A 27,503-nucleotide genomic window follows, 5' to 3' on the forward strand; every position below is an offset into this window, starting at 1 on the left:
CAAAATGGAAAATACTTTCAGTCAGAGATGCACCAAATGTTATCCAAATTGAGTACACTTTTGGTCAGAGATGCACCAAATGTTATCCAAATTGAGTATACTTTCAGTCAGAGATGCACCAAATGTTATCCAAATTGAGTAAGATGCACCAAATGTTATCCAAATTGAGTATACTTTCAGTCAGAGATGCACCAAATGTTATCCAAATTTAATATACTTTTGGTCAGAGATGCACCTTGTGTTATCCAAATTGAATATACTTTTGGTCAGAGATGCACCAAATGCTATCTATACTGAATACACCAAACATTATCTGTACTTAATGTACCTTCCTTCAAAAGTATCCTGAGCCTTATTACTTCAGTAATGTCAAGAAGTATTAAGGACTGTTTCACAATGTAAAACTAAATCAGAAACATGTCTGTGCAGTTTTTACCTAGCTTAATCCTGATATGCAACTTTAGGATTTCTATCATTGGTTAATAATTAGCTACTTACTCTTACATTTTCAGTTATATTTCATCCTTTCTCTATATCACCTTCACTAACAGACTTAGGATGAGACGAACTTACAGGAGTCAAAACAGAAACCTTTGAACAGAATAAATGGTAAAAAGTATTTAAGCTGGAAACCAAAGTTCAAGTTATAAAGCACAAAGATGATATTACATAAAAATTATACAGGAAATAAACTTTAATTCTAATGAAATTAATGTAGTTTGTGTTGAACATTATATAAAGAAAAAATAAATTAGATGTTTAAACATTTGATGCATGAAGTTTCTATTGCAACAGTTAAAGTATAATTACAAAGAAATTGCTAAATACACAAAATAGAGCAAATAAAATATGAAATATTACATAGAATGATATTTTTAACGTTCAACATTTCATGAAAAAAGTATTAGAAACTGGCTTTAAGATTCATACACTACACCTCATGCCATTACCAAGTGTTATGAAAACTATAACATGATCAATCATTAGTCTTGCACATAACAGTGAGACCAGTACCTGGCTACTGGCTGTTGGGTGTTTGTGATCTATTCCACGATAAATTTCACTCTCAGTGTCACACAAAACAGTCAGCATGGATGAAACACTAAACTCACCTGGAAAACAAACAAACCAATTTATAATTCCAGGGCTAAAGTGAAATTATCTCTATCCAATGTACATTAGCCATGTATTCATGTGTTATATTACCAAATAAAGTATATATATATATATATATATGGAGGTATGATACAGATAAAGTACTTTAGCCAAGTACATGTTTGTTATATTACCAAATAAAGTGCAGGTTTAAGACTGGTATGAAATTCTACTGGAAAGGAAAAAAAAAGAGAAAATTATTTGAATGATAACCATTATACAAGGAAAACGTTTTAGAAATAAGCTTAAAATAGGAAGTGCAAAGTACACATTAGCATAAGCTGATGAGTTTAATAGCTTTAATTAAAAAAATATAAACTGACAGGTTTCATATACTATGATGTTTTATAAACTGTCATTATTTTCATGAAATTAAACTCACTAATACAAACAAGGAAACAATAATATGCACCTGAAGACAATAGGTTGAACAAAAGATTGTTCCCACAGTTGAATCTCTTTATTCCATCCTCATAATTATTCCCAAACAACTGAGAAAAGTTTAAGTCCCCATGACTAGAATCCCACCATCCATTGTTCTGTGCATATTCCTTCAGTCCATCATGGATCAGATCCATCTTCGTGCCAATAGACAAATTATTTGAAATATTTCTATATTCACCTTTTTAAAGGAGTTATAAAAAATCCCTTAGAACATTTGAGATTAATAACACTTTCAAACATTGATTCAACAAAATTTTACTTTGAATATACTAATGTGTCAAACTAATAAATTTAAGACACGGTCTCCTATCTAACTAAATGTCTATTGTTCTACCTTGGATGGGGTTTCCTTTCTAAGCTAATGTCTACTGCTCTATTTAGGATGGGATATTGTTTTTAAATTAACATGTTTATTAACCATGTATTAACAGCTGTTACCTTTAACTGTACAGAGTACAATAACCCAGTAGTTTCCAAAGTCAGTATTAGACAAGTTACATACTCTTTGGTCTCTCAACTAAATTTAGAACAATAACTCATTCTTTTAAGAATGATTCTTATTTAGAAAATAGTATTAAAACCACTGAGCCAATCATTTACAATATCTAATGAGAAAACACAAATATGCATTACATGAACAGGACTATTAATACAGACAACAATGTGGTTTTTAGGCTGCATAATGCAATGTATACTGAACTATTGGATCTCAAAAACATTGATACTGTAAATAAACACACTTACTTGTGATACGTTCAGCTGCCCAAAACTTTCCAGCTGTTTCCAAAACATAGGCCTCACTTCGATCAGCAATTATGAAACTGTTATGATAGGTTGTTGAGCGATCAATGTCTGAGCAGGATCCTCCTTGTCCATACCTTGCTAAGAGCTTTGTTATAACATTCAAAGTCTCTAAAGCTGTTACTGACTTCTCCAACCCTAGCCTTTGTAAAAGATATATTTTAGCTTAGGAATAGATGCAATGTCTAGTCAGTCTAAATCTTAACACTGTCAGTTCCAGTATATTTGTTCAGTTTTCTCCATACATTTCTACACATCTAATGGACATCATTAAATCAGTTACAATATATTAATTTGGTTTTTCAGTGGACCTCTACACATCTAACGTACATCATTAATGAACTAGTTGCAGTATAAAACAGCACATTAAATTTGAAAACCTTCTTTACTACTTTCTCATTCTAACACTGAAATTAATTTAGAACTAAAAACAAATGTTTCAACAGGTTCTGACTTCTAACGCTTCAGTACAGTACACTTTTTACTATTTGTTTTAAAGTGTAAAAAATATCACAAGTACAGAAAGACAATATTTTACAATTCAGTGATTTATATTTGAAATCTTTAATCTTTTCTGTAATCAAATGTATTTTAAAGATAAACTGAAACAAAACAGGATTGTAATGATAAACTAATGCACTAGCAAATTGTATTTTGATGCATTTAATAATTATTACTCTGATTCCAAACTTTAACGTATTTAAACACAAACTCAATGAAAGTTATCAGTAATGTACTTCTATCAACAATTAAAGTCTATATTCTCAATGACTTGTAACTTTGATAGATAAATAACTTCAGTTTTAACAAAGGATGGTAGAATTTTTTTTAAAACATTTACAATATCCCTTTTTCAACTAGTATCATGTAAACATTAATTATGGCTTTCAGGTTATAGATAATATTATGAGCAGAAGGATTAAATTTGTTGTGAACCAAACAGCCAACAGACCCTTTTATAGAATGAAAAATATGTTAGGAGTTAATGTTTCCCATACTAAGCCCCAGTATGCCAAGTTTGACAAAAAAACACTTCAGAATTACACATACAGATCATAAATACACAACATAACAACACATTCAGATATAACAAACAGTAAGACATACTTATATATGTATAGACCTATACCTATTTACTCTATCATCAAATGAAACTTCTTAACAAAACTTGTGTGTTTAATGGATTTAATACCATATTTACTGAAGAACTTTAAAACAAAAGTCATTCATAAGATTTTGCTGATTCTCTATCAAAGTTCACATTTGCCAGTTTGTCAAATAAAAAGCTATAGCATAACGAGCTACTTAAAATCACAAGCAGATTGGTTCTTTGTTTTAAGTCCAAGTTACATGTATTTGATGTGAAGTCATTATTTTATTTTTTTACAACACTTTCAAGTCACCCCTTAAAACCTGTGAATGCCATCTTCAGATGTCAGTAAATCATCTATTCAAACTCAATTGGGTGAAAATAATCAATCAAAATGGCTTTGTCTTATTACTTATAGTCACAGCTGGTCAAAAAATATTTAGTCTTTCAAAAAAATAATTATTTGAAAGGAAAAGAAGTCCAAAAGGTAGAGTGTGGATACTGTACATGTGTGTGTGCATAATAAAACTGACTATAGTCATCCATTTGCTAGTGCTGTGTTTCAAAGGTGACCTGAACTGAGAAATTAGCCAATATTTCTACCAGTTGGTAAGATACATCATAAGTTAGTGATGTCCTTCCAATGATGGTCAAAAGTGTGTTTTTAATTTACTTAATAAGAGAATACTGAAATGTTCTTATATTTAGTACAATTTCACCTTTAGACATTAGACATTCACTAACGTGTAAATGAAGATGAAAGGCAGAAGACTTTCGAAACATTGTCCTTTACACTTGTGTCTCCACAACAGGCAGTTGCCGTTCATTCTACAAAGTTTCATCAACGTGTAAACACCTTTATTCAAAAACTGTTCTACAACAAGCACAACAAAACCATAACAAAGTAACAGAAATGATACTTTTGATTTAACCAGAATGACAAAATTCCATTTATAAACTAAAACTCTAAGGAAGATCAACACTGCATCCAAATAAAACTAATAACACTATACAAGAGGCACACTGTACAAGGGCCATTCCAAGTAACTTTTCTTTACTGCCTTCAAGGCCATTAAGTCTTGTATAAACTGCTTTGTTTCCTATACAGACTCTATGTTCATTAACTCCCATCTCTGTACCCCACATCCATGCTGGTTTACTGATGATCACAGGGGTATGAGTCACCTGCTCCACTTCAATGTATGTACATTGTAAGTAAGGTTGGTTATCAATATTACACTTAGGTTAAACAGTAACCAGCTTTGAAGTGTACAGTAAGTTACGTTATCAACATTAGACTAAGGTTAAAGTAGTTACAAACATTTGAAAAAAACCCAACAAAAAACATCTTGCACACAAGGAATAAAAGTATTAGTTTCTCTGTGAGACAAAAAAACCTTTACACATAAAACACTCAAAATGTTAAACTACAGTTTTCACATCTACTAGTTAGAATTCCTAAGTCTCAGCATCAAATTGATGGTTAAAATACACAGGGTGTATTTGAATATTTATATATTTGAAAAAGGCTGTTAAGATAATATGGGCAATAGAAAGGTGATAACCTATAAAAGTGTATTCCACCAGTTTCAGAGACCTATAGGCACTATAACTCATGGTTGCTTATTCCACTTCGGTTCCCCTCAGTGGGCTGAGCAGATAGCCCTTTGTGGCTTTGCTATACGAAAAAACACAAACACACGCTTATTCCACTAATTTCAGAGACCTATAGGCACTATAATTCATGGGTGTGTATTCTACTAATTGCAAACCTATAGGCACTATAAATCATGGTTGCATATTCCTCTAGTTTCAGAGACCTATAGTCACTATAATTCATGCTTGTGTATTTCACTAGTTTCAGAGACCTATAGTCACTATAATTCATGGTTTTTATCTGAAACATTTGTCTAAGCATCTCCTCTTTTTGTGTTATTTCTAGAACCGGAAGTTAACATTTTCCTAAACCTGAAATGAATTTCTGATAGACACTTACCTCCCCTCATAAAAAGCTTTTCTGACTTTTAATGCCCTCTATAGGTGCAAATACTTGCTTGTTACTCCCACTTATTACTGCATGTGATCATGTAGCAACCTTCCATCAACAGGAGTACTACACTACCCCTATTATAAACTAGTGTCCTCTCCAATAACGAACATATTAATCACTTTGATCTTGATCATAACTAATCAAACCAAATCACACCAGAATTGTGGAGGATAGGTGAAAGGAGGCAAGTATTTATCGAACATATATTTTCAGCATAGGAAATTAACTTCCAATACGATATCTTACCTCCTCTCAAACAATAACTAGAATCCCACACTGAAATGGTGGAGGGCTGGTGAAAAGGTAATCTCCCTTTAATAAGCACCCTAACAAAGGCATTGAGGTATGATAAATTAAAAAATATCTTAGTTGGAGACCACACCACTTATGAACCAGGTATGCTATTCACCCTGTCATAACATGTCACCAAAATGTAAAGAATGGGAACCAAATAAAAATTACATAAGTAATGAGACCATCTAGTATAAATAGGATATAAGAGACTCTAAATAGGAGTTTAACCACAACCAATACCTGGCAGTGTCTAGAACCATATATCATTAAACTACTACAAGGTAACAAACATGAATACAGTGATTAGGCCACTGCAAGATAACAAACCTCAGTACAGTGATTAAACTGTTACAAGGTAACAAACCTCAGTATAGTGATTAAACTACTACACGGTAACACCTGAATACAGTGATTAAACTACTGCAAGGTAACAAACCTCAGTACAGTGATTAAACTACTGCAAGGTAACAAACCTCAGTACATGATTAAATTACTGCAAGGTAACAAACCTAAATACATGATTAAACTACTGCAAGGTAACAAACCTCAGTACAGTGATTAAACTACTGCAAGGTAACAAACCTCAGTACAGTGATTAAATTACTGCAAGGTAACAAACCTAAATACAGTGATTAAAATACTACACCATTGTGCAAATTAATTGAAACAAGACGAAAAATTACGATTTTTTCAGTTTTTTGCGTTTTATTTCTGAGAATCCAAAAATTACAAATTAATACATGATATGACCGTCTTTATTTTTCAGAAAATCATTAATCCACTTTGGCATCGAGTCCAAGTTGACTGCAATCTTTACTAATTTTTGGATCGTGGTACCACACCTCAATTGTGGCCTGAATTAGCTTATCTTTCGAAGTACAGTCTATTCCCCGAAGTCTTTCTTTACAAATCGCCCAAAGTTTTCAATAGGATTTAAGTCCGAAGAGTTTCCAGGCCAGTCCAGCACTTTTATTCGCGTTGTAGTCATAAAGTCATAAACTTCACAAGTTTCGATGTGTTGCACGGAGCCAGATCTTGCTGAAAAATGCCAGATCCATCTGGAAATCTCTTTTACAATTCTGGAACGACTCTTCTCTGCAAAACTTTGATGTACTGTGGTCCTCGCATCATATCTTCTACGATATGTAATCCTCCGACGCCATAGTAGCTGAAAAAGGCCCCAAACATCTTCTTCAAGAGATGTTTAACGAACTGATTGATGTGAGATTCTCCAAGTTTTCACCTGGAGATCTACGAACATGCAGACGTCTTTCACCCTATACAAAGAAATGAGCCTCGTCACTGAATAACACTTTCCTCCATTATGCTTGCGTCCAGTTCTTGAATTTCAGACCCCATTGATACCGTTTTTCTTCATTGAGTTGGTAAGAAGTTGTTTTTTGACTGGTCTCCTTGCTCTTCTAACGCAATTTCGAATGACGTAATATTCCTAAAAATTTCGTCATATATCCCAAAAATAGATCGATTAATCAGATTTTTAAAGAAATATTTTCACTAAAAATTTGTTTGTGAAAATATCGTGTCTTTTTGGTTACTAGTCTCAATACGAAGAAATTTCATCTTCTCATCCTAAAAATTTCAAATATTATTTGTATAATCTCTAGAACCTCCTAAATACACTTCAAACATTTGTTTTCAATAATAATTTATATTTTATGTTGCTTTATATACCCTAACTATGTGGGGTCTGTCAACTGACCAACCTCGTAATCATCATAGAAAAATTAGGAAATTAATATAAGTTATGTTTGTTTTCCTACTAGAATGATTATCCCCCGCTGGTACAATGATAAGTCTGCGGATTTACAAAGCTAAAATCAGCAGTTCGATTCCCCTCGAAGGACTCACCAAAGAACCCAATGTGGCTTTGTTATAACAAAATACATATACGCTAGAATGATTGCAACACGAAAATACAAGTTTTTAGTCTAAATAGCTTTAGTCTCATAATGTTGTATATTTATTATTTTTTTATTATATTGACCTTGTACTCGTACTAGCTAACATTACATAATGTGCATTGACTCGGTGCACGTGTACTCATGTTACTGTATCCAATAATATGAAACTGATACGGGTTTGGCTGTGTGTTAGTGGACTAATATTTTGTAATATACAGCAACATTTAAATCGCCCCCCAATGACATAGCGGTATGTCTGCGGACTCACAGTGCTGAAAACCAGCTTTCGATACCCGTGGTGGGCAGAGCACAACTAGTCCATTGTGTAGATTTTTGTTTAATTCAAAAACAAACAGACGAGCACTTATATTACTATACATTATGCATGTATATAGATTCTTTTCGTTTAGAAATACGTTATGAAACTTATTGTTTCTTAAAATATAGAACAATATATCAACAATTAAAGCAAATAAGTATTTCTTCTCGCCACGACCTTTGTACTCGGTTGTTGCTGGACATAAGTTACTAAGCCTTTTAAAATTTCGCACATTAAGGATATCAAACACATTTTTTTAGAGTTTATATATACAGTTGAATAACCAAAAAAGTAAAAAGATATGAAGTTCTTACTTTATATTCTAGCTTGTCAATAATGGTAAGCCTAGTATGGTGAGGTGGATAAGACATTGGACTCGTAATCTGAGGGTCGCGGGATCAAATCCCCGTTGCACCCAACATTCTCGTTCTTTCAGTGGTGAAGGCGTTATAATGTGCGGTCAATCCCACTATTCGTTGGTAAAAGAGTAGTCCAAGATTTGGTGGTGGGTAATGATGACTAGCCGTCTACCCTCTAGACTTACACTGCAAAATTAGAAATGGCTAGCGCAGATAGCTTTGAGCAAAATTCTAAACAATAATAGTAATATGAATTCCTAATATGTAAAAAATTATAGACTTAATATTTTGTCATCACAAACATCTATTTTTAACGAGTGTTGTATTCAATATTCCACATTTAGGTGTGTTCTTTTAATATTTACTTCTAAATTAAGAAATTAACTCACATATAATATTAAAGTTTCAATTATAATCTACAATTTGATTATAAAGTTATTGACATAAATTCATAAATTATTAGTCCAATAAATATTTGAAAGCAAGTCAACAATTGCTATGGCATGGCCTTTGAACTCTGACCCTTCGCGTTCCTGCTGATGTGAGATGATTTCAACAGTTTGTATGTATTTACAACTAAAAAGAAGTAGCTAACTACTTGAACTATGTAGGCGTAGATTGAATTCGTTGCTTCATGCTGCTAGCGATGGGATTAGCATTATATTTATAATAAAATGTATTAGCTAAAAAGTAAGGACACGTAGCAGCGGTGAGTAGACGCTCGCGTTTAGACCAGTATTCGTTAGCTATTCGTAACAATAGCTATTGTTACTAGCTAAAATATATTTTAGAGTTGTTTCCCTTATTTAGAAATAATAGCGAAATACAGGTAATTTTGAAAATTATCTTAAAGCAGATTTCAAAATTTTAAATATTACAATTTGTAAAAGTGGACATGACAAACTTTTTTTTTTAATAATTAGAAAAATAATACTTGTATTAACTGCATAAAGTTTGCAGTGCTGAAAATTACAAAATGTTCTAGAAACTTCACGTGGCTCTTGAATTAAAAGCAAGTAAGGCTGGTGAATGAAATCCTGAAGATTTATTCTAGAGGAGTACGTTGCTGAGGATAAAACAAAATATATTTTATTATGATTAAATGTCATTAGCTTAAATTCACTGTTTGGCCTCACCTTAATTAGCTCATGAGTGAAATACTTAGCTATAAATATATGACAACAGAGTTTAAATAAATCACTCCACGGAGTGCTGTAACATGTTAAGTTTTTTTAAATTTTTAATATCTACATATAGCATACAGGTAGTGAGCGCTCCATCCCTGATCAGAGGATGAAACCATACAGTGCAGCAGTTTGGCATTATTTCTTGTAATTATAAAACAACCAAAACAGAAATCACAATAACTTTGCTACTTTTAATTTTTCATGCTGAATTTTTGATAACAGAATGTAAGTAGTTTTTGATTAATTAAATGGTTTCTACAGCAAAATTATTTAATTTAGTTTTTCTTCAGTTATAGAAGTTGATACTAGATAGCGCTATCCATGGAACGGGGAATAGGTGATAATGCATGGAACAACTACTGGTTTTAAGTAATTTTCATGTCACTTATAAACCTATAAGTGTTTTAAAACATTATCTGTTAGTTAATTCAAATTAATTTTTATAAGTTTTAACGCACCCTACTTCATAAGCAGTAGTTTTTTTTCGTTACCCTTACACTACGTTTCACATATCGTGTGATATACGGAAAATTGGATACAATTTATGAGTAAGTAATTTACTTGTTTATCTTTCAATACACTATGTTAATATTCAAGTCGCGTATGGTCTTGACACGATGTTATACTTTGTTCGTTCTGTCAGAAATCTGTGTTTGCTTCCATTTTAATTTTCGTAAATGAACAGTGTTAATTATATAAGCCTAATTAGATTACCGCTTAATTATTTTTTAGGAACTAGATTATGACATTACTTTCCACAACACAGTTTTTTTTAGCAAAGGTCCTTTTGGCATTAACGAATTGTTTGGTTTGTTTAGAATTAAGCACGAAGCTACACAATGGGCTATCTGTGTTCTGTCCACCACAGGTATTGAAACTCGGTTTCTAGCACTGTAAGTCCGCTGTGCTACCGAGGGCAACGAAGTGTTAAGCATTTTATAAATTTAAAGAAGCATTTTATTCTTTTATAGTTTAGCCTGGCCCGGCATGGCCAAACGCGTAAGGCGTACGACTCGTAATCCGAGGGATCGGGTTCGAATCCCGGTCGCACCAAACATGCTCGCCCTTTCACCCGAGTGGGCGTTATAATGTGACGGTCAATCTCACTATTCATTGGTAAAAGAGTAGCCCAAGAGTTGGCGGTGGGTGGTGATGACTAGCTGCCTTCCCTCTAGTCTTACACTGCTAAATTAGGGAACGGCTAGCGCAGATAGCCCTCTAGTAGCTTTGCGCGAAATTCAAAACAAACAAACTCACCTTCCATTCCACGGGTACTTCGACCAGTACAAATTTTTATATAAATATTTTAATTGTATATTCACTTAAGGTCATTCTGTTAATGTGTATTAAATTCTTGAAATGAAAAACAGAAGTTAGACAATTAGTAAGTAACATTCACGTTACTCTAAAACCTGTGAGAGGCTTAGTGATTAGTATTAGCAAAGACTCGGCTGTTTCAGGTAGCGTTGTACTGAAAAAAAAAAATGGAAAAGTGAATATTTTCTAAGAAAAAAATCTTGCGGAAAAGTGTTCGGATTGTGCTGATACAAATAGTAATTTTTTATCTATTAAACGTGGTATCGTTTATTGAAAAAACAATAGTTTTTTTAACTCCATTTCTTAAAGCTATATTTATACACTGAGTTTAAGAAGTGGAAGAGAGAAATGAAGACCTTTATCAAGGACTGATTTACACTGATTATTCATATTACAGTTACTTAGGTTAGCAATTTGGTCGCCAGAATGAAACTAGGAATGAATGCTATTAGTCAGTCAACTCTGCCTCACATTTTCGACATGTTCACGTCGAGCAATTTCTCTTCGGTCCATTGGTTCCACTTATTTAGTACATGAAACAAAACAATAGTCTCTTTAGACAAATTTGATAAGCTAATGAATTTGGCAAATTGCCGTTTGATTCTTTAAATTGGAGAAACTTTGGAATGACGTGTCGAAGCTTGCATTTTGAAAGAAAGCAAATGTAAAGGTTTACTTTTTTAAGTCCCATTACAGGCAACAGTTTATTTATATATGATCATATCAAGACACTAGCAGTCGGTATGCTCGAAGGTAAACAATGTTTGACGATTAATTGGATAACTATATTGAAGATGAAGAAACAGTGACATATAACATCAGGGACAGAGAAAGTTTCTGAAATTTTCAGATTCCATCTTCAGTATTTAAAGTAAAATAAAAAATACATCATTTCTTACTAAAACTAGTTCAAGCACTTCAGATTTATCATCATACAATGACTCGCTGACCCAATATCAGTGTTACCATAACTAAGTCAGAAATAAAGATTTGTGGAAAAAGGCTAGGTCTCTAGAACAATATTTTTGTTTCTGAACGAAAAGGGTTACCTATTATTTTTACATTTTTTGTTTATTTTTTTGACAGAAAGTTTTAAGCCAAATAACAAAATATTAAGCCAGATTTTGGCATCACTACCCGTGGTTGATCAATGTTTCATACGAAAATTACTAGGCTATCTTGCATTTCTAATGACGCATGCGATCTTGAGATGGTTCCATATCTACTAGCAGTGATGCTACTGTCGAAGTTAATTGAGATTGTATTAACACTTTCACCATGAGAACTTTCCCTAAGCTAAATAAAATCGTCTGGCATTTAGCAGAATAAAATATTAAAAGGCTCAATATGTGATAAACGTGTTATATCAAAGTTATATTTTACTTTTTTGTACAGCGTTTTCTGATTCAATTTTATAGTTTTAGGGAAAAAATACTGACATTCTAAAATTTCCTCGCCCACATAATTATGTTGAAAAAACATGCTCTAAAGTCTAGAGCATCACACAATCTTACAATTTATTTTTATCACTGCTAGTAAATAATATATCCTTTCAACTTTAAATGTTTGTTTCTTAGTAGCACCTGTTTGTGTACTTTAATCTAATCATAAAGCATATTGTAGTTCTTTCTATTTTTATATTTATGTGATACAAATATATAATATATAAATATATAAATCTTCGGACGACTAATATGACTTGTCACATCTCAAATTTGTTCCGAGATCTACACCAACAAATCCTTATGCACGTGATAGCGAAGAACGACCCTTTGTTCATACTCCAGGTACAATTTCAATGGCGCAGATAACCCAGTTGCTTTGCATCATAAGACGCCAAACCAACCAACCACACAACAATTTTTTAACTAATTTTAAAGGAGAAATTTTCTTTCTTATAACTTTGCTTTTAACATCTTTTGACTTTCCCATTGTTACCCATCAATTAGCGCAGATGGCCCTCGAGTAGCTTTACGCGAAATTAGAAAGAAAACAAAACCCCTCACTTATAAGTTTTATATTTCTGTTATTTTCTCCTATTTTGCTTACGTCATTTTGTTACTAAATTGAACCACCAGTATTGTTACATTACAACCAATGTAAAATGTGAAAGAAAACAATAAAATGGAACCACAATAATATTGAATATTTGCGTATAGTAACTAAGTAGACAAGATATTAAAATAAAAACCGAACTGTTCGAAAAAAAGAAACATTTTCAAGAAGAAAGTTTCTCACTTTGCATTCTACGGATACTTCGACCAGGACAAATTGCAGGTATAAAGTTTTGTATAAATATTTTGATTGTATATTCACATACGGAGATTCTATAAATCTGAATTAAATTCATGAAATTAGAAACAAACGTTAGACAATTAATAACATTCACGTTACTCCACAACCTGTGAGAGGCTTAGTAATTAGGGTTAACAAACACTAGGATGTTTAAAAATTTAGAAAAAGTGAACGTTTTATAAGAAAAAAGTTCTTTTTACGGCAAGTACTGCAGGGAAAAGTGTTTGGATTGTGTTTTTGCAAACAGTAATTTTTTATGTATTATATTTGTTACCGTTTATTGAAAAAATAACATTTTTAAACTATATTTTTTAAAACTAAATTTATGAGTTACATCAATAAAAAAGATATAATCAAACCATCAGGTTTAGTCCTAGTGAACGTCGGGTTATTGTTATATAAAGATACTTAATATTCTTTTCTGCATCAAACAAATGTTTGTTCGTATCAGGCTCGGCATGGCCAAGCGTGTTAAGGCGTTCGACTCGTACTCCGAGGGTCACGGGTTCGAATCACGATCGCACCAAACATGCTCGCCCTTTTAGCCGTGGGGGCGTTATAATGTGATGTTCAATTCCACAATTCGTTGGTAAAAGAAGAGCCCAAGAGTTGGCGGTGGGTGGTGATGACTAGCTGCCTTCCCTCTAGTCGTACACGGCAAAATTATGAACGACTAACGCAGATAGCCCTCGAGTGGCTTTGCGCGAAAATCAAAAACTAAACCAACGCTTGTTCGTATCGTAATTATTTTTAAAACTGTCTGAATTTAGAATACCAAAGTGTGAATTTTTCATAGATTTGTGTTTGTGGTTCCATTAAACAGATAGTGACGTAGTTTATATATTATTTCGGTCACATAGACAGATATGCAAGCCGTGCCCTTTACGTAATAGTGAGATTAGAAAATATGGCGTAATTAATTCTTTATATTGAATTTACCAAAACTATATATCCTGAATACTATATAATGCTGCAATTGTTAATACATAGTCAATACTATGTTGTTATATCATTAAATAATTTTGCTTTTAGTTCGTGATTTTAGTAAATTTTGGATAATTATATCTACATAACCCACAATCTCAACTTAATGTTTTATGATGGTTTACCTGGTGTCGTCTCGTCATTAGTTAAATGTCTACATTTTTATTTCTAAGATCTCTCAGATATCTTTGGAATGCTTCTCACGTTGGATGATAATTAATTAAGGGACATTGATAATGTGGTAGAGTTTTCAAGAATAAGCAATATTTTGATCAAGTAGTCATTTTATTTATATTGTCGGACGATATAACATAAATATTTTGAATTATTGATAATTCTTTTAAAATACTTCAGAGCTTAGATGGTAAGGATGAATATTGGACATAAATTCATAAAAAGTATAAAAGGCAGAATTCTTTATTTTCGTAATGAAAAAATTACTGAGTCGATAAAGAGTTTTTTATCTTTCATGAGAAGGCCCTTTAGGTGTCTGTATGGTGATTTGAAAGTGTAAACTAAATAAGGAATATTGAGTTTACATGGTGGATGAGAGAAGTGAAGACCTTCAGCTAGGACTGATTTACACTATTTATGTTACAGTTATTTAGGTTAACAATCTGGTTACCAGTATGAAACTAGAAATGAATACTGTTAGTCGGTCAATTCGGTCTCAAATTTTGGACGTGTTCACTTCGATTAATTTGTTTTCGTTCCATTGGTTCCAATAGTTTAGTACATCAGTGTAATCAACACTGTTAACAACGATTCTAAAGTAAGTAGTGTTCACATTGAACTTTTTAAGTAAGTTGTCTATTCTGTTGATGTTTCGTTCGAAATGCTTGATCCAACTTTTGCTCCACTAAACATGCTCACCCTTTATGACGCGTGACTGGAGGTATATTACATTTAATCCAACTATACCTTTGTGAAACAGTGGTTGGTGAGTGATGATAACTAGGTGCCTTTCCTCTATACTTTCACTGCTAAATTACCAACGGCTAGAGCAGATAGCCCTCATGTAGCTTTGAGTGAAATTCAAAACACACCAGTAGTTTCTTTTGACAAATATGATAAGCTAACCAATTTTGTAAATTTCAGTTTGGTTCTTTAAAGAGGAGAAACTTTGGAATGACGTGTCGAAGTTTGCATTCTAAAGAAAGCAATTGTCAAGGTTGACTTTTTAAGTCCCATTTTTTAGAGCCACAGCGTGCAGGCTACAGTTCATTTACATGTATGGTCATATCAGGGCATTAGCAATCGGTATGCTCGAAGGAAAATGATGTTTGACAATTAATAGCATGTTAAGTACGAAGAAATAGATTCATATAAGAAAAGGGAACAGAGATAAAGTTTTCAATTTTTACAGATTCTATCTGCAGTATTTTAAGCAAAATAAAAATAATACATTATTTGTAACTAAATAACTAAAATACATTGTATAAATAACGATAATTTAATAAAAACTAAAATACATAGAAAATAAATTACTAACAATAAAAAATGTTGTACATATTTTAAATGTTACTGTTTTAATGAAGACTACATGATATTCAGTGCTGGTTAAAGTTGTTTGATGTGGATGGATTCTTTAAGTACTAATCCCAGATTAGTGTTAGCCTTACAAAGAATGTTTATATTTTATAGTTTGTGTCTTGTTTATTCACGATGTTGGTGTATAAACGAAAACCGTGAGTTACTCAACTTTCCTGTGTTTTTTCATGAACAATCCCATATTTTATTAGGTGTTACTAATAGATGGCGTTCGGTTTTGTGAAAACAACATGCTCTGTAGTCTTTGATGTAAAATATGGACAAGCCATGAACAAAGATAAATTCGGATATCTTTTGTCAGAAGAAATCCCAGGTGTATGATATGGGGTTCAAACTAATCTGGAATTAAAACATAATTTGTGAGTTATAAAAAAGCAGTTACCTATCACAGTATTGCTCTGTGCTTTTTGTTTTTTAACCTATCTTTTTAACTTTTTTTCTATCCAACCACGACTTGTGAGCATCTTTCAGATGTTGAGTGCACACCTTTATATTAAATATTAAACTTTAAGTAAGAAATAATTCTAAATCTGTAAGAACAGTTTTACTCAGAATTACTTTGTAATTTATAATTTTGTGACATTTATTCAGTGTTAAGTCACAAAGAAAAATGAAATCCAATCCACATTGAACAAAGAACGTTATGTACTATTTATATATATCTATACAGTAGTGTTTGTCCGTCTGTTCACCTGCCTCCTGTTAATGTCAGCCATTTCTCGTATTGAGTGTGAAAAGACAGTGATGAAGTCAAAGTTCAACATCAACTATTTAAATAACGGTAGAACAGGTATGAATATTGTTGACAACAAACAAGATATTCAACACTAACTTGTTATGAATTAATAACAATCATTCACATATCGAAATGTGACGTAACGGTATGTTATTGTTGAGTGATTCTTAGTAATGACTGTAATACTAAAAATCAAAATCACATATCAAAATGTGACGTAACGGTATGTTATTGTTAAGTGATTCTTAGTAATGACTGTAATACTGAATTATTACTTCATGTAGTGGTTGTTATAAGTAGGTTTGTGTCTGAGAGAAACATAATTAATAATATAAATGACTTAATATGTTAACTTATAAATTTTCCCGTTATGAGAAATGGAAGTTCCTCTATAATAAAAACTAAGTAAGGAATACAGGTTTAGAAAGTTTGATAAATAACAGCAAAATATACTAGTTATACAAATTCATATTTCTTGACTTTTGTTAAGTTTACTAAAAAGTAAATTATATTTGTATTTACTACAAAACTAACACACACATAATATCATTTAATTTGTTCGATGTTATACTTCTAAAAATGTTTATATCTCAATATATTTTTCAATAAATTATTTATTGATATTTTTATTAAGATATTTTGTACTTGATATAAAGTTGTTATTCCTGATTGATTTTAAATGTTATGTACATTATAATTTTCCATGTTAAATGTTAAATTTTATTTACATAGTGAAATTTATATTTAATGGTTTGTTTTGATTTACAGAATTCTACCAAATATACTATAACATAATTAGCTTCAAATTTACCTGCTGAAGTGTTAGTGGAAACTATAACAAGAGAAGTGTTGAAAACGGATTTCTGTTCGTCTGCCAGTTTAACTGGATGAATTCAGAATATTGGAAATATTTGATTAGCTGACACAAACTTTATTTTGGAAAAACAATGTAATAAGATTCCCAAAACTGTTTGTTAGGCACCGTTTTGAAACAAAATTAAGACTATACACACATGGAAAGTTATATCAGATCTGGTTTCATACTATTTTCGATAGAATATATTTCTGTTCTCACATGACAGATATTCTTGTTCAGTTGAATATGCGAAAATATTTTTGCTCACACAAGCCTTGAAACTCTCACCCATCTTTCAACTTGGTTCAGCTGCGTTGTAGCATGTATTGTTTTGTTTGCTTTTTGAATCTTGCCCAAAGCTACTCTTGGGCTATCTGTGCTAGCCGTCCCTAATTTAGCAGTGTAAGACTAGAAGGAAGGCAGCTAGTCATCACCACCCACCACCAACTCTTGAGCTACTCTTTTACCAACGAATAGTGGGATTGACCGTCACATTATAACGCCCCCACGGCTGAAAGGGCGAGCATGTTTGGCGCGAATGGGATGCGAACCCGCGACCCTCAGATTACGAGTCGCACGCCTTAACACGCTTGGCCATGCCAGGCCTTGTAGCATGTAAAGAAGTAAGCACAACGCTTCACTAAAACACACTCTACTGTCACAGCTGGCAGCTGGTTTCTTATTTAAAGTAAAACAAAGTCTTCAAAGTTGACAGAAAGAAGCACCAGAAACAGGAAGTGTGAGGAGAGTAAAGTATCTATCGGAAATATGTTTTCAGTGTAAGGAAATATCAACATTGATACGATATCTTACCAAAATACACATAATAACAGGAATCACATTGAGAATCTCACATTGACTTGGTGGAGGAACTTAGACGAGCACTCCTCAGAAAGTGTCATCAGGATGATGTTCGAGTGTGACTTCTCTTCTTGGAGGAACACACAGTGAGACAACGCACAAACTAGGTATACTCTTCTCCAATCTTGAAAGCACGGGTCACTAAGTTGGGTGTAAAAATGGCATTCTTAACTGTAGATATGGTGGTCGGTCCACCTTCTTTCCCATGTTGGGAGGAGGGACATCTTAGCAAACACAATACATATAAATTAGTCCACCTTCGTTCCCAGGATAGTTAAAAGTTTTGAAGTTAGAAACAGTAGATTTAACATATCTTGTTTTTCTGTTTTGTATCGGAAATCAGAAACCGTGTGTATTAATTCAACTTCATTTCTCTTTCTGTTGGAATAACAGCTGCTCAATCTCAACTGAGGAACGAACACGTTACGTAGAATTTCTTACAATTGTTGTGCTGTTAGAAGTGCCATCTAGTGGCATATTGAAACAACATACCGCTTTTTTTCCTGTATCAGCTCAAATGAGCGGTTCAGTTTATTTCGAATTTTGCTGAAAGCTACTTGAGAAATGTCTGCTTTAATCTTTCCTAAAGTTAAACCCACTGGTCCAATAAACATTGTAGGTTTTGAGCCACACCGATCCATTTACATCACAGGTGTACTACTGCTCAGCTATTTGATGTCAGTCGAATTTCGCAGCATGTGTGTATCGTGTTAGTTGGACACATACTTATTAAATTTACTATACTATTGTTTTAAACTTTTCATGTTTAGAACGTGGCATAATGTGGTTTTAAATTTACCTTAGTTTAGACAATCAGAATAACGCAAATACAGTAAGCGTAATTATGTATTGGCCTACAAAAGTATACTGTTTCGGCTACCGTACGTTTCTGCATAAATATACATATTAGTATTTACTCATTAGTGTTTAAATTTAAGTTGCATGTCTTAAAACATAGAAAGTAAAAGAGAAATACACTGAAAAAAACACTGATTTCGAGCACATACCTGAGTTACAAAATTCTGTACTTGTGCATATGCACTATTCTAATCCTTATTTAGACTTGCGGGTGGGGTGTGTAACCTTCAAACGTTAACTTTTGAAAAAAAATCAAATTGCAGTATTAATATCTTCAAAATCCCTGTAATTTAGTAGGGTATCAAAGTGAAGTACATGTGACTTGAAAAGATGTCAATACATGTGCAATTAAACCTGTATGGTCAAAGTAAAAGGTTATCTGTGTCCTGCTTATCTGGAAACCCAGTTTGAAATAGTGTAAGTCTGTAGACATACCGCTGTACCAAAGGGTCCTGTCACATATTTATCATAAATGGTAGGTTGAATTAATTTTCACTGAATTGTTATAAATATTATTGATAACAATAATTTAAATAGCAGATAAAACTATACAACTTTAACAAAAATTATTCTTACAAAAACTAGTAATAGTGTGACTTACAATTTACACAACATTTTAGCCTCTATTATATAGTGAGACTTAATATTCATTAATATTCTTCCTTTAGTATACGTTTATTTCAAAATAGGAAAGCTACTTTTATAACAGTAGTTTTCAAATTTACTGTTACCAATAATTTCGTCTCTGTCACACTTGTATATACAAAAGTTTGGATATACACAGCAAAACAATTGTCTAAGTGATTATCAAAACATTGTTTGTGAATTTCGCGCAAAGCTACTCAAGGGCTATACGCGCTAGCCGTCCCTAATTTAGCAGTGTAAGACTAGATGGAAGGCAGCTAGTCATCACCACCCACCGTCAACTCTTGGGCTACTCTTTTAAGAACCAAAAAGAAATTTTTGGATAACAAGGGTTATCCACGGTAGCCGTCCGTAATATAGTCGTGAAATAACAGAGGCACCTGGTCATCACCAACTACCAACTTCTCGTTCAAAAACGAAAAGTGGGTGAGCATGTTTGGTGGAACAAACGTTGTATCAAGCATTTCGAACGAAACATCAACAGAAAAGACAACTTACTGAAAAAGTTCAATGTGTACACTACTTACCTTAGAATCGTTGTTAACAGCGTTGATTATACTGATGTACTAAACTAGTGGAACTAATGGAACGAAGACAAATTGCTCGACGTGAACATGTCCACAATTTTGCGGCTGAATTGACTGACTAACAGCATTTATTCCTAGTTTCATCCTGGTGACCAGATTGTTAACCTAAGTAATTGTAACATAAATAATTAATGTAAATCAGTCGTAGCCATAGGTCTTCACTTCTCTTTTCCACCACGTAAACTTAATGTTCTTAATTTAGTTTACACTTTCAAATCATCACACAGATATCTAAAGGACCTTCTTTCGAAGGATAAAAAAAACCGTATCGACTCAGTAATTTTTTTCAATATGAAAATAAGGAATTCTGCCTTTTCTACTTTTTATAAATTTACGTTCTTACCATCTAATCCCACAATAAATGTACTACACTTCATGTCCATTCAATCTGTTATGTGCAAAAGATCAGTTGGTCACATATTTTTCTACCCACCCCTGTGAAAAATTGACTAATCTTTGTCTTCCTTTCATACTTCCATCCAGAAAAAAGTAAACCCTGCCTTAGAAGAAAGCACTATCCCATGAGTGTTGCCCTTCTATCATAGTATACCCTCAGTAGTAGGTGTCATGTTCCATGGGCTTTTTCTTTCTGCTGCCTTAGGAGAAGGGAATTCATTTAGGTTTACTCCTTTGCATAGGCCTCTCTACTGTTTGAATGTAGAATTCTGGCTACTGTGTGAAAAGAATTAATTATATTGTTTCAGAAGATAGTATTTTCCTTACTTGAGAATGTGTTTCAGATACATACTTCACTGAAGACCTTCCCAACTTTTTCTCCGCATTATTGGTTCACGTTATTCCTGTCTCATCTATAAATGAAGTTAATACTGAATGCAAGTGTTGATGGGGATGTACTGTGGATGGATCATATGTTGCTGGTGGATGGTTATTTCCAAATGATATTACATCATGTACTAGTAAAGCTCACATTAAAATGTGATTTAGTTGGAACATAGTTCAAGATTAATTGTGTGTGCAATTAATCAACAGTAGGTGCATGAGAAATAACTATTGTATATGTAGAGATATATATGTTGGAAATACATTTTCAGGTAAGGAAAATGTTAAACCTTTCTTCGTTTTTTTCCCCCATCTTAAGAGCTCGCTATCACAGATCTTGGAGGTGGTTTGTTCTTGGAGCTATTCCTCATTCATTACAAACTGGCCTATAGTTTTGCCAGGTCCTCAGCTTTAAAATTGTTGGACCCCATTCACCACCTATGGCTTCAGCTCTGCACACTTCTTCAGTTCAGAGTTTGTACACCGAGTCTCACAAACCTCCTCTTCATCTCTGTTGTTTTCAACTTTCTTTACTTTATTCTGCAAAACTTTGATCTACACCACAGTATCTCCTCTGGGGTTGTGTCTTTCTTCCTTGTTGTGCAGTGTTTTTTCAGAATAGGTGGTCTGCCATATTTTCCGTTTGGTCTTTGTGTCCAAGCATAGCTGGCTGAATTGGGTCCGTTCTTAGATAACATTGCTTTCTCCACTGATCAATCGATCCCACCATGGCTTATCACCATCCCCACCTGTGACTTTTCTTTGAGTCATCTAAGGAAAGCAGTGATTCCCAATTGGAAGTTCTGTCTTATGTTTGTTGAACATCTTCCAAACAATCCTTCCATTCCTGTTTATAAAGATGGTTCAAAATCAGGTGACTGTGGGCTCTGCCAGGGTTGGTTGTGGTTCAGTCGTTGCATATACAATCCCCTCTACGGATTCTGTGTTCACTGCTGAGCTGTATGCCATTTCTCATGCCCTATAGCACATAGAGGCTATGCTGTACACCAACTGTACTATTTATACTGACTCTCTTGGCTCTCTACTGGCACTAGAATCACTTCATGTTAGTTCTCATTGATATTCAAGCCTGACTGACCCATTTCTCATTGTCTTCCATTTCTATCCAGTTTTTCTGGATACCAGGCTATGTTGGCATTCACTGGAGTGAACTCACTGACACCACAGCTAAGTCTGTCTGCTCTGTTGCTATCACTACCATGTCTGTACTATATATAACTATAATCCAGTATTCAAGAAGTGAACTGGTACATTTTTCAAACAATATAACCCATAATGTGAAATAACATTGTGTATGTATTTGTGTAAATGATTGAAAACAGAAAAAAAGAGTAACTTAGAAGAAAACATAGATAACAAAAATGTGCTTTTAAGAATTAGTGCCTAGAAAATTGGAAAAATTTATAAATAATAGCACATAATGGTAGAGCAAATAGAAGAGTGAAATATTAATAATAAATTCAAGAAATTAAATCTGTAATAATAAACATATAAATAAATGAAAATGAATTCCTTTATTATTGAAATAATTTTTATCTCTTATTACTTGATTAAAATTCTTTTTATTTCTGTATCATAATTTTTGTATAATATATATTATTTTCTATATCTCTTTAATATTATTATTAAGGGATTTCTGTAAGAGACTTTTAAATGTTTTAATTAGTTGAAAGGCTGTTTAACCTTGTTGCAAGCCATTAAAGCATTCTGATAATATCAAAAAGTAATCTTCAGTCTTTGTCTTACCAACAGAGAAGCTTATGAAAAAGAAAAACCTTACTCTAAAGCTTTATTACAAGCTCTTGAAACAGAATGCATAAAAGTAACCCAGTTACAGTTGGCTGTGGAACCAAAGAAAAGGAATGAGGTATGGAAAGCTTAAGGTTATAAATGATATTAAAAAATTTTAAACCAAATTCTAAGAGTGAACACAATAAGTTTATACTTACATGCACTTTTATCTGTTACTTAATGACTAACTGGGAGTATACTTATAATTTGTCAATGTTTTTAAAGGATAGGAAGATATCTTAGATTTTTCTTTTTTCCTTGGTAGATCTCTTGCACCAGACTTCAATAGCACTCTGCAAGTCACCTCTTTGAATGAAACGAAACCAACAGAAACAGTTACAAAGTTTTTCTCTAAATATATTTAATTAACAATACTAATATCTCATTGCAAAGAACATTAGTTTTAATTTCTTCTGTGCTGATTAGTTAGTTCTCTCAAAATCAATTGTGAAAATATCCCACTTGCAGAAATGTTTACTAAGAGTGACAAGATAGATCTACAGAATTACTGGAGATTCATTAAGATATTTACTGTAAAATAATTCTATATTCTCTAGTTAATTGCGTGCACATGAAATAAACAGTTTTTATTCAAATAAACTTAGTGAAAATGTATTTTACTTGTCACAATGAGAGTAAAATTTGAAGTCATTTTACTTATTCAGATGATATCATATGTAAGACTAATTCTGTTGAGATGATGTTACTTCATGAATCTCATGTTACTTAATTAACTCTTTAATGTCATACTTACCTAAAGCAATTAATACTACCCATTTGATTGTCATTCCCAATGAAGCATCAGGAGGGCATAATCAAAAGAGATCAGTTGACTGCTCGTATAAAAGATGCGTGCTTAACATCACATAATACAGGTAATCTTGCAGCTTTATTTGTCAGATGAAGATAAAACTGTACTACTCTAGGTTAGTGACACAGAAGAATAGGTTACTAGAACAAAAATAGTTAAAGGACCTTCTTCACCAGTGTCTTTCATGGAATCTATACACATCTGCACAAATAAAACTTTTGAACAATGCCTCTATTAATAAAAGATAGGAATGCATGGTATGCATATGAAAGTGCAGTATACCAGAATCCAATGTTATGTACATCATCAGTTGTTCCAAATAACATTTACTCTGAGACAGGATAACATAACTCATGCAAATTTGTGACACCTTTTGAGATAAGCTTGCCACTTAGGGTAAACAGTTACGGAACAATGTTAAGTGTTTGTAACCATTAGTGAATGCAACCTTTAATTCAGCAATTTCCAAGTAATGAATGTGTTTTCAAATATGAAAATATTATGTTTATCTAAATGACAAGAAACCAAAGAAATCAGGACTTCAATTATTAAAGAATAATTGGTTAGGAAATCTTTTTTTCTATTTAAGAATATGTATTTAATAACATTTCACATCCTTCATTTCAGCAGTCTTACAAGGCTTATTGAAAATACCGACGTGCTGAGAATTACAGGCGGTCATTGGTCTACCAGAAGAAGTATTTGTTAAAACTAATAAATGGATATCAAACTACAGAAATTGTAACTATTGCCCTGCTTGCCAAAATTATTGATGAACCCATTGATAACCATCAGACTATTTTGTCTCCTCTGTCATTATTTCGATCTGCGACATATGCTATTATAGCACTTTGTTGTATGCTTTATCTGGTGAAACGATGGAAAAAAGCTGTATATATCTATTCAATCAGCAACAGAGCATGTGCAACAGAAAGGACCACCATATTCTGTCATTGAACAAAATTGTAACTTGTATTATTTGTATGTCCTTGTTCCATGTATCTTTTCAGATTTGTGTTTTAAGAAATTAAAGGAACAGTGTACATAAATTTATATTGTATTATCTCTAAACATTGAGAAAATTATTTCTGTACACTAGCCAAAATCTTGATTGTAACATCTAATTATTTGTGTGTAACTTTTGATATTATTATTTGATTTAGATAATTTATTAAATTTCAGTTAATTCTCTGTCTAAATGGTTTACATTTTGTTCTAACTCACATAACATAATGACAACATTATATGTAATTAACATATTTACACAAAATAACTAAAGGATTTGAAATAAAAAAGAGTGTATAAGTTCACAATTTTTTCAGATGGGTCACAAAATGTAGAGGCAGACATGGCATAGTGGTTGATTCACAATTCATATCCTGCTCCACACTTTGGAGCTGTGAGTGTATTATAAGAATGATAGACAGATACTATCATTTGATAAGAATATCCCTAAAATCGGTTATGAGTGCTGGTCACTAGCAACCTTCCCTCTGGTTAACCATTTCAAAATTAGGGACAACTAACATTTAGTGTTGATAGCCCTTAAGTAACATTGTGCAATTTTACACAAACAAAATCAAAAAAGTAATAAATGTAACAGTCAGAATACCTTATAATTAAATAATATTTAATTCATTTTCCATTAATAAGAAGAAAATTAAATGTTAAACGTTTAAACAAGAACAGTGATTTTCTAAATGTGAACAGATTTATGAACAAGTTTTGAATATTCACACATAGCTGGTGATAATTGCAGTCAAGAGAGTAACTCTTATGACCACTTTATTAAACATGTACGTATGCATGTATACAAAGTAGAACACTAGACTGGGGTTAGTTATTTTGTTGTAAAAACAAAATAGGTTAGTTGGTGGGCCAAGTATTAACAAATGCTGTTTAAAACATAAACCAGAAGACATAAAGCCTTACATAAAATAGTTACAAGTTGGAAGGTAATGATAACACTATAGTAGATATTAAACTAGAAAATGATTTATTTAACAAACTTACAACCTAAACACTTAATAAGGTAATACAACATTTGATGATGAATGTACTTTCATTAGTGACCGTTTAAATATCAACTAATGAAAGGTCATACTTTCATGTTCAGTTGCAAACACAATAAAACTATATGTCTGTATTTTTTTCTCTAAATATTCTAATTGGATTCATGGTCACTACAGGTCATTAGTCAGAATTAGTCATTCATATAACATCTTCACCACCATTGTCCACCCAACATGTAGTGTTTCTGTCTCCCACAAATCCTTAGATTTCAAGACTTAGTTTTAGGGCTACCAAAGTTTTTTTTTTATTTGGAAGTAGAGAAAGAGAGAGAGTCATACCAATTATTTTCAGGTTTTGTTCTCCTTGGATTTTTGGTCTATATAGATATAGATGAAAAAGATAGATAACCTTCACAAGTGACTCTTTCTCAATCTGAGTTGCCATTTTTAATAAGATTGTATATGTTCAGTGTCATCAGCTCCCTTCTGCAAATTATCACACTGATGGCATCCCACCAGTATCAGTTTTTGTGCACAAGGTTCTTGTACAGTTCAAGATTCTTACCTTCAAACTGTCATTGGTATTACATGGGTTTTGATAAATTGTACCTTTTTGTTCATCACCTTCACTCCCTAGCCCTGTGCACACATTATTCCATGGATGACTGGTTACTGTTAATACAATCTCATCAAATGATTTAGAACATCAACCTAGATTCTACTTTCAGAAACAACCTAGGCAGGTGTCATTTTTAGAGTTGAGACATCTGTTCTTGTTTCATCACAATATGTTGCAGTTAAAGTATTTTTATAATTATGTTTGCCAGTCTGACTCAGCTGACTCCCAACTGGCTCCATGCTATGGAACAAGAAGTCTGTCTCTTTCTCATCTGTTCTTCTCTCACTGCATGGATGGTTCTTTTGCTTTTGGCAATGTCAGCATCATTTGAATTCCTCATGCCTTTGGGACAACCATACAAGAAATCTTTTCAATGGTCTTTGTGCAACCACTGGATCATGAACAACAACTCACTGGATTCCCCAGTTTCCATATTCAGGATCATTCTATTTTATCTTGAGAAGCAGTTAGATCAGAACAATACCAAGATATGGATTCCTCTGCTGCCAGCTTGTTTAGTGATATATCTTCTTGAATGCCTTGCTTTAGTGATGAGGTACATATCTCAACAGTCAGAAATTTTGTGGTCTATGAATGGATGGTAAGGCTTCCCTACACAACATTTTGGGCCTTCTTGATTTCTAAAAGGCAATATCTCATGATTTGGGCTAAATAAGGAAACAATTTTAGGCTTCACTCTAACAATTAAAATGCTGTCAGAGTAGCATTACTTCATTACACTACTTAAGTGACTTCTCTGGGACTTATTGTTACTTAAGTACTCAAGAACTATTTTATTTTTTGATGAAACTGTGTAGAATGGACAGCAACAATCTATCAAAGAATATTTTATTTTTTACTTTTACATAATTAAAATTAAGAAAAAATTATGTACTTTTACATAATATTTCTTTTATAAGATTATCATTACATTTTTACAAACATTGGATAAAATTATACTGGTTGCCATGGTGATAGTTTTTATTTACATCAATCAGAACATGCGTACTCTTTCAAATAAGACAATACAAGCAGTGCTGCTGAGCAGGAAAAAAAATTACATCTACTATTGAGTGTAATAACTTTGTCCCTATGTAGCCATCATGTATGACACAAAAAATCATACATGGCCTTATTTAAAAGACATACTTTCACAGA

At 32.7% G+C, this 27,503-nt stretch overlaps 1 protein-coding gene and 1 long non-coding RNA gene across 4 annotated transcripts; one reads left to right on the forward strand and one right to left on the reverse strand.

The window, feature by feature from the left end:
• Positions 1-497: 497 nt before the first annotated feature.
• LOC143252463 (uncharacterized) lies at positions 498-7,276 on the reverse strand. 3 transcript variants are annotated; one of them, XM_076504628.1, is made up of 5 exons: positions 6,380-7,276; positions 2,344-2,543; positions 1,568-1,733; positions 1,015-1,112; positions 498-591 (listed from the first exon to the last, which is right to left on the reverse strand). In XM_076504628.1, the coding sequence occupies exons 2-5, from the start codon at positions 2,389-2,391 to the stop codon at positions 520-522; spliced, it is 384 nt and encodes a 127-aa protein (XP_076360743.1). In that variant the 5' UTR covers positions 2,392-2,543; positions 6,380-7,276; the 3' UTR covers positions 498-519. The 3 variants fall into 3 exon arrangements, 2 of the variants coding, with proteins under 2 accessions (XP_076360743.1, XP_076360742.1); XM_076504627.1 differs by lacking the exon at positions 498-591 and having other exon boundaries at positions 638-1,112; XR_013029003.1 differs by lacking the exons at positions 498-591; positions 1,568-1,733 and having other exon boundaries at positions 633-1,112.
• Positions 7,277-9,939: 2,663 nt separating this feature from the next.
• On the forward strand, positions 9,940-24,907 carry LOC143252464 (uncharacterized). Its single transcript, XR_013029004.1, has 3 exons — positions 9,940-10,169; positions 22,865-22,979; positions 24,342-24,907. It is a non-coding gene; the product is annotated as an uncharacterized LOC143252464 (long non-coding RNA).
• The last annotated feature ends 2,596 nt before the right edge of the window (positions 24,908-27,503 follow it).

Source organism: Tachypleus tridentatus, chromosome 6 (assembly GCF_004210375.1).
Source record: "Tachypleus tridentatus isolate NWPU-2018 chromosome 6, ASM421037v1, whole genome shotgun sequence".
In the NCBI taxonomy this organism is placed as follows: domain Eukaryota; kingdom Metazoa; phylum Arthropoda; class Merostomata; order Xiphosura; family Limulidae; genus Tachypleus; species Tachypleus tridentatus.

Bases quoted from the DNA above. Each gene is read 5' to 3' on its own strand.
- LOC143252463 (XM_076504627.1), bottom strand. From the start codon at position 2,391: ATGTTTTGGAAACAGCTGGAAAGTTTTGGGCAGCTGAACGTATCACAA. The intron at 1,734-2,343 runs GTAAGTGTGTTT...ATTGGCACGAAG, and splicing joins GGCAGCTGAACGTATCACAA to ATGGATCTGATCCATGATGG. The intron at 1,113-1,567 runs GTGCATATTATT...TTTGTTTTCCAG, and splicing joins GTTCAACCTATTGTCTTCAG to GTGAGTTTAGTGTTTCATCC.